Genomic DNA, 19,194 nt, shown 5'->3' on the forward strand with positions numbered 1-19,194 from the left:
AGTTACCCTTTGATTGGCGTCGGCTGTGACCTTTTCACACCCCCGTACTCCGTATTTGACGGCGGTCTCCGTGTGACGTTCCTACAGTGGGCTGTTTACCTTTTAGCCCCCTTGCCACCCGTCACAGGAAGATTCGGGGGATCAGATCGCTCGGCAGAAGAATGAGTTTGACCCTCGGAAACATATTATTCACGGGATTGTCAGACTGATCTCCATTCTACCATTCTGCCATCCTGCATAAGTGCAAACAGTGGCCGACTGCAGCTCATCCCTTACGGGAAGTCCAAAATGTAGTTCCGAGGTTATACACATGTCTAGGAATGTTGCACATCGGAAAGGTCATACACCGAGTTTTTCCCCCCCGGTCACATTTCGGCCCCATCCGATTCAGCGATTGGACTGCAACCTCCGAGGCTCCAGCGATTGGACCCCGGATAACCCCGCATTTACTTTATATTAGGTAAGTCGGACTTTTTTCCCCAAGGTTAGGTACGGAGTAGTAGAAGTATTGGAGTATATAGTAAAGTAGCATTTATTATATATTTACAAAGTAACCTTACAAAGATCTTACGAAGACCTTAAGTAGTAAATACATAGTATCTACTTTATGTAGTATGTATACAGAAACTTAAAAAAAAAAAAAAAGGAAATTTACAAAGGTTGAACAGTCTTGGAGTAAAATTTCCCATACAACATCCACATTCTTGGCTCTCCACATCTCAGGTGACATTAATAAAAGAAACTCCCCTTTCCCAACTTTGATATTATCCGAGGCATCCCGTGCTCTTTCCATTCATAAATAAGCCTCCAGCGCGCCATGGCTTTAAAATCTTTTCTGATCGGAAATCGTTTATTTCCGCTTCCTGTCCCTTCTCGGCACGGAGCACTTGCCGGCATATAACTTGTCGGCACGTGGTAATCGTTCGATATTTTACTCCGTACTCCGTGCTCTATACGCAAATCTCTTAATTTCCGTTAAACCCTAAATAAATAGTAACCAAAGACCTGGGAAGGTATATCCCGGATTTTACTACGGAGTACCCCGTAAACAGATGAAAAAAAAGGATTCGAAAGAACGAGCCAAGAACAATCCCCTCCCCACATCGGCTCGGTTAGAACACATCGGTGGCATACCGAGTCTCCCGAGTCCGGATTAGGACATGGAGCCTACCGTGCATGACTGTTTAGTCCGGTAATTCTCCGATGGCTAAAATCTTGTGCCTCCGGACCTTAATAGACTGTGATATTAGCATAATTACACCTTATTTGTGTGCGTCTGCTGACTCTTTGGTCGGCGACTCAATCCCGAGCCCTATCCCCACTCCCCGGGGGTACCGGGCTAACTGTACACAGTTTTACTTTTTAGCCTAATCTATCAGGCCGGTTAAGTGAGCTCTTGTCTCAGTTTGCTTTACAGTTTTTGACATGGATTAATGCGAACTCTTCACCAATCATTATTGGCTGTAGAGAAATGAAATTAAATGTGTCGGATATAGAACGCACCCCAGAGTGGGTATATGATGAGTGATCATAATAAAATCCAAAAAGCAAAGCAAACAAACATGATACAGAGAAGAGAAGTAATAACCAAAAAGAAAGTCCCCAGGGTTGGGAATAGTAAATTAAAAGATCGATATCATATCGTCAACAAGGACCCGGCCCGATGACTATGCTGGGTGTGGGATTTCAACGAAGTACCTAGCAACACAATTAGTAACAAACACTTGTCAACCATCCAGAAAACCCACATACCAAGACGCAAGAGCGATAATGAGATACATCATTATCAACAAGACACCCTCGAGCCAGTGAGACTTGCCATCACCAATGAGGTAGTTGACCTATGAAACACCAGTCAATACAATGACATCACTTTGTCCTTGTGGGCACTTACCAAAAGAACAGACATAAACAGGACAATCACCTGGAACCCATCGAAGTTGAGAGTCTGTCGAAGTTAGTACCAACTCCCAATTTAAATAAATATTATGCATAGAGCTCATCCATACCATAGCCTCTTCACCAATGATCCATCCAAGAACAATAATCAACGGCAACACAAGCAGCGCAATCTGCATGCTGGATCCGACCGCGACTCCAATAGCAAGATCCATCTTATCCTTACACGCGACTGTCACCGCGGTAGCGTGCTCAGCCGCATTACCAACGATAGGAAGAAGGATCAGTCCGACGAATGTCTCGCCGATGTTACCGGTAGCTGTCAAAGCATCGATGGATTCAACCTGCATAGATAGGTGAGCTTACCACAATCGCACAAAGAAAGAAACCAAGATATGGAACTGATCTAGGAATGGGCATTTGCTCACCATAAACTCAGCACATGCAGCAACAAACCCAGTCGAGATAATGAGCGTGAGGATGGCAGTCATAACAGACAACTGCGGCTCCTCAGTTTCATCATCGAGATCCTCCATTTGCATGTGGTCCGGGCTCTGTCCGACCAACGGCACGGCAGTCATTTTTCCGATCTGGGCGATGCCCCGACTGGCATCGCCTTCGCTGACTTTAGCGGTTCGCCGTTCAACCTTCTCGCTGGGACGGTTGTAAACTTCGGCGTGCGACTTTAGCTGGAAGAAGAGGTAGCAGCCGTACACAATTAGAAGAAGGACACTGGTGCCTGCATGCGATATGAGTAAGAAGATAGATAAATCGACAGACACAGACAGAAGTGCTAGCAGGTAACGTACCTCGAGATAGGCCGGCGGTTCCGTCTTTTTCACTAACTATAATCAATATTCTTGTTAGCTCTCATGTTGACTTGCGGGTCCTAGGAGCAGTCACAACTGACGGTCAGACCACCTGTGATAGGCAGTAGGGATGATCAAACTGCTGACAGCTAACGCGAGCATACTCGCGGCTGTCTGGGCAACCGTCACGTTGAAGTTTTGCTCTACGCGAGGGATACCACCGAGCAAAAAGGACATCCCCATCACCAGGAGCAGGTTGGATAAAATGCTTCCGATGAGCGAGGTCTGCACTATGAGAGTTTTGCCGTGAACCAATGCAATGATTGCAACGATCAACTCAACGGCGTTACTATATGGGTCAGAAATGGTGCTATGGAAGGAGACAAAGGGCAGTGTAAAGCATACCCGAATGATGCATTAAGCAAACCACCGATTGTTTCACTCGTGCTAGAATTAATGTAAGTATGGGTGAAATAGACCAGGAAATATTGAAGCATACCGAAGGGCAATCTCTTCGGTTGCGAAACTGAGCATGGCAGCAAGAGGACTAGTAGATGCTTGTTAGCCATAAGATCCTCCAGGATGGTCAGCTGTATATATCGCTTACATGATAGCAATGAAGTTAACGACGAAGACGGCAATCGGATTAGCTTTGACGGCAAAAAGAGCAACTGCACTCAGACATATGATTAGCACGTTTAATTCCATAGATCAATAGCCAGCCGGAAGAGAATACATACTTCCAACAGGCGCAGCGATCAAAAGAACGTTGATCCACGAGTTCAAGATAGTAGCCCTTAACTGCGAGGCAAAAGTGAATTTTTGGTGGGGCTTCTTATCCTCCAACTCATCGTCATCATGGCGATGCTTAAACTTGCCCAAGATGCCACCCTTCCGCTGACGCGTTTGCGCGGATCCAAGAGTCTCAGTATCAGTCCCGCGCACCGATGGGACATTGATCGGATCCTGGCTAGCCATGGACGGCTCAGGCGGAGACTTCTGTGTTTCATGGTCGCTGCCAGCGAGCTCCGGCGGGAACGTGTTCGAGTACTCCGGGACGCTGATTCCGGCGTTCATTTCCTCTCGACGCTGCTGGTCTGCGGGGAGGTCTCCCATACTCCGGGTATGGGTCAGTCCATTCTCAAGCTGCATAGAGTTCGATCGGTTGTGTGTTTTTTTGCCGAATATTTGGTATGGGTTCCAGGAGCGCTCTCCGCTGTTGTGGCGTGCTAGTCGGTTGGCTGCACTGCGAGTTGAATCTATTCGTGTTTTAGTATGGCTGGCCAATTCAAACGTTGAATATCTATGAATCTTGGACTTACACATGATGGCGGATTTCTGTGAGCTTTTGTAGAGAAATGGATGCGTAAGTATGGTCGATATATATATTTCAAGGGGAAAGGACAAAGCAATAGCGGTTGGGAGTAAAGAGGGCAGCAGTGATGTTCAATTTAGGCCAATTGATACACGCCACAGCGTGGCTTGGGCCTGCGACGCTTGCGACGGGTGCCTATGAAAAAGCGCTAAGGGAACACGTACTCGCTAACGGGTTTCGAGATGTGGGCAACTCAGTAGGTTGACAGGCTGAACCGATTACGGCAGTCTAATCACTGTACAGGGATGTGCCTCAAGATACAGCCACAGCAGGATGATGGATGGTGTTTAAAAGGGGACCCAAATAATGGCGCACGCACAGGGGGGAAATTCAGAGTCACGCCCAAGTAAGGGGTAAGGAAATCAACAAAGACCAAATGAATGACAGTTATGAAACGAGTGCGGTCAGAAAGAGAGCAAAAAGAGGGACTGGGAAATGAAGGGATAAAATCTGTTAACCAGGATTTCTCCAACAAACTTGAAGAGTTGAGAAACACAGCCACACTGCGATCGTGATGGTACCGTGTAGTATAGTGGAGTAAATATGAGCTTAGCGCCTAAGTGGAAAAAGCATCGGATCGCGAGACTAGGGAGTACAACATACAGAGTATAAAGTACTCCGTGGCAAATAACAAGGATAAGTATTTGTTTTCAAGCCCAGTTCTATAAATGCAGACTCAAACATGAATGTTGAATATTGAATATCGGTGAATATGATGTGTTGGCTCTTGGCCAAGCTCCAAAAGCTTGGAACAAAAAGCTTCGGCAGTGGAAGCTTTTTGTTTTGTGCTTGGATTACTTGGCAAAAATTTCAACCTTTGAATTGTTGAAATCTGTCAAACAACACACAATATCTTCCTGCAGCTGTTTTGTCAATGATAACATAGGCAAATTTCAAACACAAATTGTATGTGGAGTAGGGGGTTTTGACCCGCTCTTGGCAGTGTTGGTCAAGTCTCGACGGGATTTCTTAACGCCACAGCCCCTTTTCGTGGCTTTCCAAGGCACATAATGAAACAATCACGTGTTTTCAAACTTGGGATCAGTTGTAAGCATTAAAGCTCCATCACCTGAGTATCCTCGGGCATCGGGCAGGCGCTTAGGATGGGACTCCCCCAAGAAAAAGGGATTGTGATCCTATCATTAGGCACTCCAGTGTTCTATATTGACACTTGCTATAGGAATGCTCCTCGTAATAATGCGGTAATCAATTCAAGCCTCAGGAAGGTACTGCAGACGTGGCTTAGGCTCTCTGACCCAAAAGTAAATGGCTGTTGTCACCCGAGGAAACACGCGTATCCATTAGCTCTCAGCTGAGTGAGCTGAGTTGGCGTAGCTTGTTGTCATCCTTCTGTTTCTGTTGCGTTGGTATCTGTGCTGCAAGGTCCGTGGTTGGTGGTGAAGCAGCGAGGAGCCAGGCAGCAAAAGGGAAGAAAGTCAGAAGACTCAGATTAAATAGCAAATGCGTTGTATTCAAAAAAGGAAAAAAGTTCAGCCCTACGGATTTTCCATCCTGAGGGTCTTGAAATAGTTGCTGCCTACATATTTCGCGCTAGCCACTTTAAGCCAGGGCTTTCCTATGTTGTATGAGCTTCCAAGGTTTGATGCCTGGCAACTTTGTAATCTGATCCACATTATTTACACCTGTTAAAAATAGAGGGGAATGGCTGAAAATGGCTGGACTTATGTGGTGCTGCGAAGCCTAAAGGCCTAACACTTTAACCATGTTTAGGCGTTGATCATGCCCATGTCTCTTACTTGTCTAATAGTTAACTTCAGAATTGATGTTTGTCTTCTTGTGGTAAGTCGGACCTTTGCGAGGACATAGGACCCGTCGTCGGTGCCTAGGATAGAGACCCTCCTGTACATATTTGACTGGTATATTTATCATACATACATACCGACAATAAAGGGGATCAGTCCCTGTTAGTCCGTAGATAAATAAGAGAGTTTTGTCTAAGCCCCAATGTCAAGAAATATCTCATACATACTCCGTACTGATAATAAAAACAAAGAATCCACCACTACTCCATACCAAGCGGGTTATGAGGTCGCCGCAAAAGCTTGGTAAAGCAAGATACTATGGAGTCGAGAGAGAGAGAATTGACTTCATCGTGGTATACCTATAGTTGTACTCCGTAGTATGCTATGACCCGCTTTTGACGTGATTTGTGATATTCAGGGGTGTAGCTACCCCTGAGCTGCACTGCCTGGTCTCGAATATTATGGTCTCTGTTAGACTGGACATCGTAGCTTGCGGTCCTTTTTTTTAAGAAAAATGGATTGGCGCTATTATCTCCATTGAAAACCTTAAGAAGGCTGCGATAATATAACTGGAGGATATGTTACTCCGTACGGAGTAGTGCCTACTGTACTATCTAATAGACGGAGTAAATTTAGATATAGTTGTCTCAAATTGATACGAAACAGATAGACTAAATTTATCCGTACAGAATATACGGGTATAATTAAATGCGATCCATGGATTGGCCCCAAATTCTTCAGACCTAGGTACTCAATACACACTCTCTTTGCACTCTACTGCTCATGAGATCTGCAATTTTATGGAGTCTTATAAATGTTGAAATATACAAGCCTTAGCCAAGAATGCCCAGAAATTTCACCCCGACGTCATCGCACAGATCGCCCTTGGCAACGAACAAGCTTTCTGACTTTGATAGAAAAATGATATCTTGTCTACGGAATATACAAATATTATATGTTGTATATACGTAGTACTAAAAGGTTAACCTTAAATGAGCCGTGTCTTAACAAGTTGGACTTTTTTTTTAAATATATGTTGTAGAGGAAAATGAGGATTTGGGCCAGCCGTCCACGGGCTGACTAGCGCATACACTTGTTTCAGGGGAAGTGGCAAATAAGCAAAGGGTTTAACGGGAAAGGCTTAATAGAAAGGGATAAGTGGATGAATATAGTGGAGAGGTGGAGTGAAAAGGCCAATGACGGAATATCAGCTTCTTCCACTTTTATTTCTCACCGTATGGATTGCCAATCATATCATTCAATTGATTTACTAAAAACAAATATAACAAATATAACCGGGTACTTTGTACGATGTAACTGATATGCGGGCTTACCCACTTGAATGCGCGTACGTACCCCCCCTTGTGTCCTCTTCCCCCCCCTTCTCTCTTTTATTCTCCTCCCTTCCTATATACTAGATTTGCTTTCTTTCTCTTAATTACGTTCGCTATTAAAAACATAAAAGACAGTGTGTGCCTGTCAGACATTCGTTCGGAGTTCATTTCCTTGCACAATGAAGGCCTCTATAATTGCTGGTCTCTCCCTTCTGGGAGCGGCCATGGCTGCCGACATCCCCTCTATTGAGATCAAGGGCAAGAAGTTCTTCTACTCCAACAACGGCACCGAATTCTTTATCCGTGGTGTCGCTTACCAGCCCGAATACACTGGTGATTCCAGCAGCAAGACTACATACACCGACCCGCTGGCCATCGACAGCTGCAAGCGTGATATTCCGTACTTGACCCAATTGCGCACCAATGTTGTCCGTACATACGCTGTCGACCCCAGCAAGGATCACGATGAGTGTATGAACGCCCTCGCCGATGCCGGTATCTACCTGATCACCGATCTGTCTTCGCCTAGCGAATCTATTGTGTCCAGCGACCCTACCTGGAACGCGGATCTCTTCACTCGCTACTCCCAGGTCGTCGATGCCTTCGCCAAGTACCCCAATGTTATCGGATTCTTTGCCGGAAACGAAGTTGCCAATGAGGTCAACAACACCAACTCCATGGCCTACGTCAAGGCCGCCGTCCGCGACATGAAGTCCTACATCAAGCAAAAGAACTACCGTTCCTCCCTCGCCGTCGGCTACGCCACTGACGACGATGCCACCGTCCGCGAAGCTGTCTCCAACTACCTGATCTGCGATGAAGCCGCCGACTCCATCGACTTCTTCGGCTACAACATCTACGAGTGGTGTGGCGACTCCAGCTTCCAGAAATCCGGCTACGCCGAGCGCACCAAGGAATTCGCAGACTACCCCGTTCCCGCCTTCTTCTCCGAGTACGGCTGCAACGAAGTCCGCCCCCGCAAGTTCACCGACGTCCCCGTCCTGTACAGCGACAAGATGACTGACGTCTGGTCCGGCGGTATCGTCTACATGTACTACGAAGAAGCCAACAAATACGGTCTTGTCTCCGCCGACGGCGACAAAATCAAGACCCTCTCCGATTTCGAAAACCTCTCCAAGCAAATGGCCTCTGTGTCCCCGACCGGTGTGAACTCAGAGAAGTACTCCGTCACCACCACAGTTGGCCGCAGCTGCCCTACCGTTGGCTCGGACTGGAACGCCGCCAGCAAGCTGCCCCCTGCGCCCAACGCAGACCTCTGCGAGTGCATGTACGCTTCCCTCGAGTGTGCCCCTAACTCCGACATCACCGAGAAGCAGGTCGGATCCACTTTCAGCTACCTCGGCGGCGAGAAGGGCGTCATGGACGGAGTGAAGTCCAACGCTACAACTGGAACCTACGGCGCTTACTCCATGTGCTCTGCTAAGCAGCGTCTGGCCTGGGCTATGAACGCTTACTACAAGAAGAACAAGGGCAGCGCTGGCGACCAGGCTTGTGACTTCAATGGTGTCGCTAAGCTTAAGAAGTCTACCTCTGCCTCTGGCGCCTGCGCCACTCAGATGAGCGCTGCTGGCTCCGCTGGTACTGGTGCTGTCAGTGGTGGTCTTGCTGCTAGCACTGGTGCTGGTGCTTCTGGCACTGCTGGCAGCAGCGGTGCTACCTCCTCCGGTATTGCTGCTGGCACTGTTCCTCAGGCTGTGCACATTGGTGCCTGGCAGGCGGGTGCCTATGCAGTCGCTGCTGTTGCCTCTGGTGTCTTCATGATCATGCTGTAAACTTGTTGAGAGACTTGTTCGCATATTCATGATTTAGATTGTCTTTCTATTTGCTGTTTTACATAGCCCCCATCCAACAAGTTTGATTTGTGGGCCTTTTTTTCTGTAACATTGTTCATACATATTCCTATTTTAAACTCCTACCAGGTGCTCATGCCTGATACTATTTCAGAATCTACTGTTGATATTATATTTACAGATCGTAGCTTGTATTTGGTAGTTCCAGATGGGTACAACAAAGATCTAAGTTCTGGGCTATAGATTTCATATTGTTACTGAGCCATCTAACTCAACACGATGGCTTAAGATATTCTCCAATGTGACTACAATATCACTTTCCTTCTACGTACTCCCCTCTTTTCTTCAAAGTCAACCTGAGCTCCTGAGGCGACCCCACCGCGAGCTGTCTACTATGGAAAGTTGCCCCCGAGGCTTTTATATCGGATATAATTAAGACTCGCATTGGCCTATCTGAATATCAGACCTCCATAGCTATATCCCCGCCCACATAATTTATGGATGTGCAGCTTTTTCCAAAACCCAGAAAACATGAAATCTAACAGGTCCCAAATGATGATCCATCCCAATATACAAGTACATATACAGTGAGGTAATTTTATTTACCGTCTACATGTATTTTTATCCTGGGTATATCCACCCCCCAGGACGCATGCAAAAAAAAGAAAACCAAAAATGAAACGTACAACGCCCACAGACGCAAGTATAACTTTTTCGCCAGAGATCAACAGCGATTAGTCAAGGTCTTTACCGTCGTCCTTTGAGTCTGGGAAGTACTCGTCAAGTGTTGCCAAGACACCCTTCTCGGCGATGTCTTTCATCGCCTGTGTCATCTCGGCGATGAACCTCTTATCTGTGCGCAAGTCGTCACCAAAGAGGTTCTTAATCTCGAGTAGCCCCAATGGACCACCAGGGTCGGCCTTAGCCGCGGCCCGGAGCTCGTCAAGCATGGGGTCGTTGACGTTGAACGGAATTTTCTTGTCATCGACACCCCTGATATAAGTGAACCAAGCGGCCGCGACAAAGCATAGGCGGCGGAAAGGATATTCACGTTTATCCGCATTAGACTTCATAATAACCTCGGCAATCGACGGCATGATAAACTGTGGGATCTTGCCGGAGGCATTGAGGCAGATACGGGGAAGCTGGTCCTGAATTGTAGAGTTGGAGAAGCGCTTCATGAGCGTCTTGCAATACTGGTCGATATCAACGCCGGGGATTTGGGGCAAGAGCGGCTTCACCTCCTCTTGCATCATCTCCCACACGAACTTGCGCATCTTTTCATTCTGCATAACTTCGTGGACGTATTTGAAGCCTGCTAATTGGCCTGGGTAGCCGATAGCGGAGTGACTACCATTGAGCAGACGGAGCTTGTGCATCTCGAATTGCTCGACGTCATGGACATTATTAACAACCTGGGCACCAACCTTCTCGAATGGTGGGCGACCGTCGGAGAACTTGTCCTCGATAACCCATTGCTTAAAGGGCTCAGTGACAACGGGCCATGAGTCATCAATGCCAAAGTTTCCTGACAATGCCTCTTTATCGACAGTTTCTGTTTGAGGTGTGATACGGTCGACCATGGCGTTGGGGAAGGCGCCTTTCTCGGCAATCCACTCCGCAACCTCTGGGTTGCGCAAGCGCGCAAATGACTCTAGCATATGACGTGTGATGGAGCCGTTCTTCTGCATGTTATCGCACGACATGACGGTGAAGGGATTGAGTCCTTGTCTGTGGCGTCGTGCAAGGGCAGCGTAGAGGAAGCCAAAGGTTGTGCGCGGTGCGTTCTCGTTGGCTGCGGTGGCATCGTATTTGATATCGGGGTGTTCGCTTTGCAGCTCATGTGTGTTCTCGTTGTAGTAATAGCCGCTTTCGGTGATGGTGAGCGACACAATATGGGTATCAGGATGGGCCATCTTGGCGATGACGGCTTCGCGGTTGTCAGGGGCATAGAGGTAGGAATTGATGCATCCGACAACGTGGGCGAAGCTTCCCTTGTCAGAGCGCTCCATGACGGTATAGAGGTGATCTTGCTCTCTCAACACATCACGCATAGCAGAATCGAAGGGTTGCAAGCCAACACCGCAAATTGCGTAGTTCTTAACGTCATGTTTCTCCATCAATTGGTCCACGTAGACGGCCAAATGAGCTCTGTGGAAGCCACCGACACCAATATGAACAATTCCCTCTCGAACGGCGCCGGCATTGCGAGAACGGTAGGTTGGGATTTGGATCTTCCCACGGCCTGCCTTCGCAATCAAGTCCAGGTTCTTACTGCTGAGCCGTAGGGCTGTCATTGTGTGTTCAGGGAGAGTGAAAGAAGGGTGAGCTTGAGAAAAAGAAGAAAGGGTTGCAGCTGAATCAAGCAGCTTGCGAGGGTGACCGCTGGTTTTGACCGCTGATCAGCCAGGGCGAATATTACATCATGTGGACTCAAACCGCCACCCCTGAAGGTGCCCACCTTCCTATGACTGCAAAGAGCCATATGGAATAATCCTTTGGCATCTGATTAGTTTGTTTTGGTGGAGATTAACTCAACCAGTCACCGCTCGCAGGTTTGGAAAGTTGTGGTTCTAATAATATAAGCACCCTTGCATCAAAGCTGTCCGCTTCCGGTCTCGGGGGCCGAGAACATTCTTTTCCCGATGCATTGGCCCCTTTCGGCATTTTTGTTATGGTTTCGGGGGGTTTTTTTAAACAAACAAGACGTGGCATGGAGTTTCCGTGTAGGAATAACAAGGTCAGCTGGACAGAAAAATTTAGATGAAGTTGATACATGTTCCCCAATTTTGTGAGATCATAGCTGAAATGGGAAGGCCCCACCCGAGGAAATCCGGTCTGGAGTTGCCTCTTTTTCTCCTTTTTCTTCTGATTTGGAATTGATCAGAATTATAAATTGAATATCAAATACTTTATTTCATAATTGGTAAGATGGCCGAGTTGGTCTAAGGCGCCAGGTTAAGGTATACCTTAACTCTACAACTAGCAATAGTTTCCTGGTCTCGCAAGAGGCGTGGGTTCGAATCCCACTCTTATCATATGTTTTTAATTTTTTTTTCCCTACGTTAGTAATCCTTATTATTAGCCCTGGAGGTCCCTACAGGGGCTATATTATGGAAAAGATGTGTATTGGACCATCTTCACTAGAAGACAGAAGATAGAACCCGCGCTACCATCGGTAAGGGAAAAAAAAAAGTGAAACCCCTGAGTTTTCAGATTTTATTTTATTTTTTTTTTTTTTCATGGCAGATGACCTTGCAAATATTTATAGTCCGCCTGACTTCAAGATCGTATCGACTAAATCACTAGGTGTGTTATTGTGGGGAACTGGGCACATCCTTGAGACTTATTCCACCGGAAGCCAGCCACAAAGAAATATTCCGCATGCATACCCGACCCAAGCTCAAGCGGCAAGTCGTGTCGCGCATCGCCCAGAGCCCCTGGAAACCATCAACAGCAGCATACATCACCCTTGAATTGGTCCTGCATGTCCACGTTTTGTGAATCGGAGCATGTAATAAGCTCGGATAAACACCAGGAGATTCATCGGCGCAATGCTACCGGAGAACGTACGGAGTACGGAATACACCCAATGTTCCCGCGTTTTAAGCCAGATCGCCCATCTTGACACAATACCCCTGAGTGGCACCCCAGAGTATATCGGCTGACCTTAGATCTCGTATTTTGGCTCAGCCACCGAAGCCTGGGCAGATTCGCATGAAACAGCTATATATACTTCTAACCATGAAAATCTCCACTACCCCGTACTTACTAGTTATCATCTCGGGGCAGATCGCTTTAAAGGCGTTGCGCTGGACTTGACCCTAGCTACGGGGCCGGGAGGTCGACGCGGCAAACGCCCACGTGTATATTGTAGATGAGGATTGTGGAGAAGCAACTCCACACTACAATATATATCTTCATGTTAACCGGTAATTAACTTGGCGTTGATTAGCGGCCTCCGACGGTAGTGTTTCTGCTAACTTGCGATGGCTATGCGAGCGGGCAGGCGACTAATTAGGAGTAGAGGCATTACAGTACCCCTCGACTCCGTGTAGAAAGCTCACCTTGGTAGAAAAAAAGAAAGGGGGTGAGGGAGGGGGTGATTCTCATAGATTAAAAACAAACATAAGCATAAGCACCGAAGAAAGGAACTGTGCAGTAAGCCAAAGTGACATACGGATAAATATGTTATGCTCTGTATTCTGACACCGATTTTTTTTTTTTTTTTTTCGGGGCTAGTTCGTTAGTTAGTTATTCGCCGGTCGAGCTGGGGGATATGATAAATGTTTTCGATATCGCTGACTACATGCACGGATATATATAACCTTGGAAAGAATCGTGTTTACACTACGAACAAGATGATCAGAGATGTAACATCACCTACTTACTGTGTGTCATAGATCATAATCTAGGAAGGAAGCCAGAGGATATCCAGAGAATATCCAGAGAAAACTCTGCTGGTTCGTCACTGTACAACATAGGATCAAGTCTGCATTTCAATATTCTTCATCCATGGTTAGATCATGGGTAAGGGTCCTTGGTGAGTGTCGATCACTCTAGACCGAAGATCACCACGCCCTACCCGTAAGACGCACGTGGGGATAGTAGTATCATCGAAATTCTATAAGATGGATATATGTGAGCCGCATCCTAGGCCAAGTGTTTTGCTACGAATAACCGAAAAATACAGCTGAGCCCCCGAAGAACTTGTTCCCATCCAGAGTTTACCCACTGCCTTCGCCATGTCGATATCATCAAGCTTGGCTGTGATGATTTAGAAGCACAATGCCCACTTATTTCCTCAAGTTTAAGGGATCTCCTATGGGTTTCACTTTTTAGACAGAACATCGAGGAATCTTAGATCAGATCTAAGATTCGTATACGGCGTATACCACGAGATAATTCAATATGAGCCACGAATTGGTCGGTTCTTAAGGCCCGTTTTAGGACTCCTGTCGCAGTGATCATTCCAAGATTAGCGCTGGACGCTAGTCATAGTTCGCGAGAACGCCGCCGAGGTAAGACCGAATAGCCCCCGGGAGTCCGTTGTAAAACCAATGTCACAGTGTTGTAGAGCCAAAACCCAAAGTCTAAATGTCAAAGCTGAGCTTCTGCCCGAAGATCTGACGGTTCTATGATACCGCTCTTTCCAATACAAACTTGTAGATTAAATAGTCGGTCCGAGCCGACCAAGTTCAACGACGAAAATCTTCTGCCCCTGCGGGTAGCACAGTTGCCGTTGCTATTCTTAGTTCTTCAATCAATCACCCATACTCCGTACTGAGAATTAAGTCTCCCCCTTCCTCGCTCTCGCAAACCCATTCCGTTGTCAATCCCTGGCTAGGCAAATTTAAAACTTTGTGTTTGCTTTGCCAGACCGGCGAGTGCTTTGAGCCTCATCAAGGTGTTATTAAACCCGCGGAATTCTGACCTGCACCCCACAGTTTGTGCTGGTGCCAAGAGAGGTCCGCGGTGAAGAAGTCGAAGTGCGTGGATGTTCGTGGGATAAGATTGTTGGAGAAGACGGTTGATATCCCAGCACGAAATGTAACTCTTGGCTTTGAATATGTTCGTGCCTCTTGTAGGTATCCGAGGTGACTGTGGAGATAATGGAGTTGCGATATGTACGTCAAAAGAGAGGTGCATTCGTTTGGGCTGACTGTAGAGCGTTGAGGGCGTAAATACGAGAAGTGCGATCATGCACTGTTGGTCGTAACCGTAGTAGAGATACATAAGATGGGCTAGATAAAGCTAGTGTCGATTGATGAAACACGGGGCGACGGATGGGTGGTAATGCGACAGGTAGGTGTCAAATGAAGATGACGGCAGCATGCCAGAAGGCGGAGAAGTTGCACGTTGGAAGAAATGTGTTGTAATAATCACAATTTGGAGGCTGACAGAGCTTCCAAGGCTCATCACCTGTCAAAAGAGGTATTGCATCACAATACTTGAGAGAAAGTTCCGCTATATCACTTTTCTAGATCTTAGCACAGTAAAATCATGTTTCAGTTCCAATTTGCCTATATACAAGCTGCATAATGAACATGTTCTATCCTAGAGGTACCCACAACCAAAGCTCATGACCCATACCTATCCTCATGCAGGATGAAACGTCGATTCTGACTCTCTAACTTCAAGCTTTGATCAAGGGCTAGCGTCCAAATCAAACACTCTCCTTCATCAAGGTTGACGCCCGCTCAGCAACTGCATAAACAGTAGCCTGGATATTGCCACTAGGCTCAAGCGGGAAAATACTTGCATCAACAACCCTCAAATTCTTCGTCCCGTAAACCTTCAGCTCAGAATCAACAACACCCCCATTCTCTCTCGGCAGCATAGCACACGAACCCGCCGGGTGGAAACACGTATACAATCGATCCTTGACAACATCCTTCACATGGTCCAGGTCACTCAAATCGGTTGTATTTTCAGGCATGCGTTTTCCGCTCTTGAGAAGAGCGGAGAACGGCGCAGTCTCGGCAATGCGGCCCACGAATTGAAGCTGCCGGGCCATGATCTCTAGATCGAGCGGGTGCGAAAGTAGATTTGGGTCGTAAGTGGGCTTGTCTTCAATCTTTCCGGAGGAGATGTGGACCGAGCCGCGCGAAAAGGGGTGGTTGTGCAGCACCATGATGGAAATGTAATTCTCCGGGAGAGTTTTGGCCAGAACGTCAGTGAGGGTTGTCTTTCCTGGGTTCATGTGGAGTTGGGCAGGAAGGAAGAGGTAGTGCGAGGAAGGGTCGTCACTTTGGAGGAGCATCTTATGGAGAAGAGAATATTGCGCTTTCAGGTTAGCTGGGGTGTTATCGTCGTCGAGATATTTGGAGATGAGGGTGTCGATTTCTTCTTTTGGCACGGCACCAGTTCCATCCATTAAAGGGAGATAGGCCATGCTGAGGGGCATGCCAGCCAGTGGGCCACCACGTGTCTCCTCGTAGAGCTTGATGAGGGCCTGGACGACGTTTGGGTCGCGTAGAATATCACCGGAGACCTGGCCATCGGCAACCTCGAAGTTGATGCTCGTGATAGCATGGTCTTGGAGGTTCTCGCCTACAGCGGGGTTGTCGACGATTACCGGGATTCCGTGGGCCTGGAGAAGATCTGCACCACCAATGCCCGAGAGCTCGAGTAATTGGGGGGAGTTCAAGCTGCCTGCGCAGAGGACGACTTCTTTCTTTGCGGTGATCTGGTACGAGTCTGCGTTGCCTTGAGACTTGACCTGTACACCTGTGGCAATGACATCTCCGTCTTCTTGTTTGAAGAGAATTCGCTCGACTACTGTCTCTGTAAGAAGTCGCAAGTTTGACCGCGCCGCAACGTCGGGGGAATAGTATGCTGCTGCATACCCTCTTGTTCCCGTCTTGGCATCGACGCTCAATGGGCAAGTAAACGCGCCCAACTTCCGGCCATCGAGGGGATCGGCATCACTTTCCCAGCCTAAATTGGCAAAAGTTTTGTTCCAAGCTTTGTTGAACGGCCCATATACATCAGGTAGAGATACGGGGAGAGGACCAGAAGATCCTTGGTTATCAACTTTCATGTACCGACTTGTGCCGAGTAGTTCCGCTGTGGCCTCGCTGGGTGCGGAATATGTGTGGAATTTACGAAGATAGCGGGCCATATCCTTGGCACCCCAGCCATCATTTCCCAGTGCCTTCCAACCGTCAAAATCTGACACAGTGGGGTACACAACCGCGGAGAAATTCAATGCGGAAGAGCCGCCGACAACGCGACCGCGAGGTTGGCCGATTTGTCGGTTCTTTGCATGAATCTGTTCATATATTAGCTTTAGGTATTTGATGTTTCAAGGGAAACATACCTGAGGAACACTCATGTAATCCCAATCAAAGTCCGGGTTGCCATACATTGTGGCCAAAAATCCAGGGGTATCGATACGAGGGTCACCCATCCGATTGGCGCCAGCTTCAATGAGGAGGACATTGATGGAGGCATCCCGGCTCAGACGATTTGCCAAAACAAGACCGCTGATTCCTGCGCCGATGATAATGTAGTCGTAGTCATCCATTTTGCAATTTTGTTTTAACTAATTGGGGAAGTGACTATAGAAAAATATTTTGAAATCAAGTGTTGACATCGGCAGAGTACCCGGAGGGTATACTTCCGGACTCCCATGCCAATATTAACTTGTTAGCTGTTAGTTAGCTGTTAGCTAACTTGTTAGCTGTCAGATGTTAGCGTAGCTTAGCTCTGTACGGTAATTTTCGGAGGCCGATCATTTCTATTCTTGTTAACTGGGTTGGTTAAAATAGCCGAAATAATGGAGACAATGGAGACAATACGGGAAATGGTCTTCTGCAAGCTTGATTTAGTCCCAACTAGTGTGTTATAGTCCAATGATAGACAATTAATTCGACTGTTTAGGCTTTTTAGAACAAAACGGTCCGTTATAACGGCGCATAACAATTTCCGAGGTCCATAATTAACCCCTGTCAATGTAAAAGCTCGGCCAATTGATAGCGTGAAACAATTAGGTAGTATTACATAGTTGGTTAGCATATGGTTTTCCAAGATTGAAAACTTTCTTCACCTTCTATAGTCTATATCCGATCGAAAATGCAATTGTCGAGAAAATGCAATTGTACAATGTCTTTGCCTTTCCAATTGTGCGTGACCAGCTCATCGCCAACACAATCTTCGTTGCAATTGCCACACTCTTGGTAATATTGCGTGTCGTCTCTCGGCGAATCCGAAAAGCCTACATAGGATGGGACGATGCATGCTGCTTTGCGGGGTTATTGCACACATATGGAATGCTCGCAATGCAATTCCACTATGCTCGTGTCGGGATGAGACACCACATCACCGCGATCCCCCAAGAGAATGCTGTGGTAATCGCCAAAATGCTCATGGTCTACCAAATCGTCTACTACAACGCCATGGTCTTGGCTAAATTCTCTTATCTCGCCTTCTACCTCCGCATCTTTGTGTCACGCGAATTCCGCATTTTGACCTGGATCTGTATGGGATGTGCATGCGCATACTGGACCGGGAGTATGCTCCAGATTTTCCTAATCTGCACACCCTTCGAGAAGAACTGGAACCCAACTCTGCCGGGTCATTGCGCCAGTCAAAATGTGGCGTTTTCGACCATTGGAGCCTTTAACCTGATCACTGATGTGATGATCATGGCATTGCCGATTCGATTTGTCTGGAAATTGCAGATGTCAATCGGGACTAAATTGGCGCTGGTTGGAATCTTTGGATTGGGTATCTTGTGCGTTTTCATCTTTTTTCCCCTTCCAACGGATTCCCTGTCACAAAGTCCTAACGAGTAGTGTAGTATTTCCTCCATCACCATCATCCGTATCCGTGTTCTCACCACAGTTGATTTCACCGATTTGTCTTACTCGATGATCTGGGCTGCCTTCTGGAGTGTCACGGAGCCTGCCCTTGCCATTGCAAATTCCTGCGCGCCCATGCTTCGACCGATTCTGAAGTCCGCGTTCCCGTCCTTGTTCTCTAGTGCTCATGGTGCATACTCGACGCAACCGTCAACGGGTCCTACCCTGAGCAAGAATAGTGCGGCGAAACGGACGCATGGTATGGATGAGATGGATAGTGAGTTTCCGCTCACACAATTGGATCAAACGCCAGGATCGGCAGATGGAGGGTCGTTGAATGATCAATCGCAGGATGGTCGTTCTCACTACACGCCATATCAAACCCCTAGGTCTGTTGTGGGGACTTCTAAGGGGATGTCATGATATTGCATACTATCGCTTTCTTTTTTTTAGAAGGCATCGCTCGCTCTAATAAAAGTACTCTGTTTGCCTTCAGACTCCCCTCTGGTCTTTTAGTCGACTGTGTATTCCCCTCCCAAAAAGATAATACGTGTAGTGATATGTGTGATATCTATACTCGACGAATAGGTATAGAAAATTGACGACAGACGCGGAAGCTTCACGGCCGATGTCTCTCAGTGTGCATTCGATGAAGTTGTCGAGGGCGTCGGATCGTATGATCTGTCATGCAAGTCAGAAATTAGTGGCGTAATACCACGTAGTATTTTCCTAGGGTATTCCTTCAAAGAACAATCACTTATGTCACACTGGTCTTTTAAATGCCACACTTTAGTCATTTTATGCTGATACCATTTGGGAGATGATTACATAGAACGAAATAAAAATAGAAACCCTTCAGAAACATACAGATTCGCTGCCATCGAACTATTAACTCACC

At 47.1% G+C, this 19,194-nt stretch overlaps 5 protein-coding genes across 5 annotated transcripts; 2 read left to right on the forward strand and 3 right to left on the reverse strand.

Moving 5' to 3' along the window:
* Window positions 1–1,667: 1,667 nt before the first annotated feature.
* PGRI_066490 (hydrogen/calcium exchanger domain-containing protein) lies at window positions 1,668–4,034 on the reverse strand (the record flags this gene model as incomplete). The annotated part of the gene is made up of 12 exons (XM_040794363.1): window positions 1,668–1,698; window positions 1,753–1,841; window positions 1,895–1,948; window positions 2,010–2,243; window positions 2,328–2,638; window positions 2,709–2,744; window positions 2,810–3,057; window positions 3,114–3,155; window positions 3,208–3,255; window positions 3,316–3,379; window positions 3,449–3,967; window positions 4,031–4,034. The coding sequence occupies 12 exons, from the start codon at window positions 4,032–4,034 to the stop codon at window positions 1,668–1,670; spliced, it is 1,680 nt and encodes a 559-aa protein (XP_040649613.1).
* Window positions 4,035–7,359: 3,325 nt separating this feature from the next.
* Window positions 7,360–8,973, forward strand: PGRI_066500 (glycoside hydrolase family 72 protein; the record flags this gene model as incomplete). The annotated part of the gene is made up of 1 exon (XM_040794364.1): window positions 7,360–8,973. One exon carries the CDS (start codon window positions 7,360–7,362, stop codon window positions 8,971–8,973), a length of 1,614 nt encoding a protein of 537 aa, XP_040649614.1.
* A 752-nt stretch (window positions 8,974–9,725) lies between these two features.
* PGRI_066510 (mannitol dehydrogenase family protein) lies at window positions 9,726–11,288 on the reverse strand (the record flags this gene model as incomplete). The annotated part of the gene is made up of 1 exon (XM_040794365.1): window positions 9,726–11,288. One exon carries the CDS (start codon window positions 11,286–11,288, stop codon window positions 9,726–9,728), a length of 1,563 nt encoding a protein of 520 aa, XP_040649615.1.
* Window positions 11,289–15,157: 3,869 nt separating this feature from the next.
* On the reverse strand, window positions 15,158–17,020 carry PGRI_066520 (GMC family oxidoreductase; the record flags this gene model as incomplete). Its single annotated transcript, XM_040794366.1, has 2 exons — window positions 15,158–16,765; window positions 16,814–17,020. 2 exons carry the CDS (start codon window positions 17,018–17,020, stop codon window positions 15,158–15,160), a joined length of 1,815 nt encoding a protein of 604 aa, XP_040649616.1.
* Window positions 17,021–17,585: 565 nt separating this feature from the next.
* PGRI_066530 (uncharacterized protein) lies at window positions 17,586–18,719 on the forward strand (the record flags this gene model as incomplete). Its single annotated transcript, XM_040794367.1, has 2 exons — window positions 17,586–18,229; window positions 18,296–18,719. 2 exons carry the CDS (start codon window positions 17,586–17,588, stop codon window positions 18,717–18,719), a joined length of 1,068 nt encoding a protein of 355 aa, XP_040649617.1.
* Window positions 18,720–19,194: the final 475 nt, after the last annotated feature.

The sequence above is a fragment of the Penicillium griseofulvum genome, assembly GCF_001561935.1.
Source record: "Penicillium griseofulvum strain PG3 chromosome Unknown contig_91, whole genome shotgun sequence".
In the NCBI taxonomy this organism is placed as follows: domain Eukaryota; kingdom Fungi; phylum Ascomycota; class Eurotiomycetes; order Eurotiales; family Aspergillaceae; genus Penicillium; species Penicillium griseofulvum.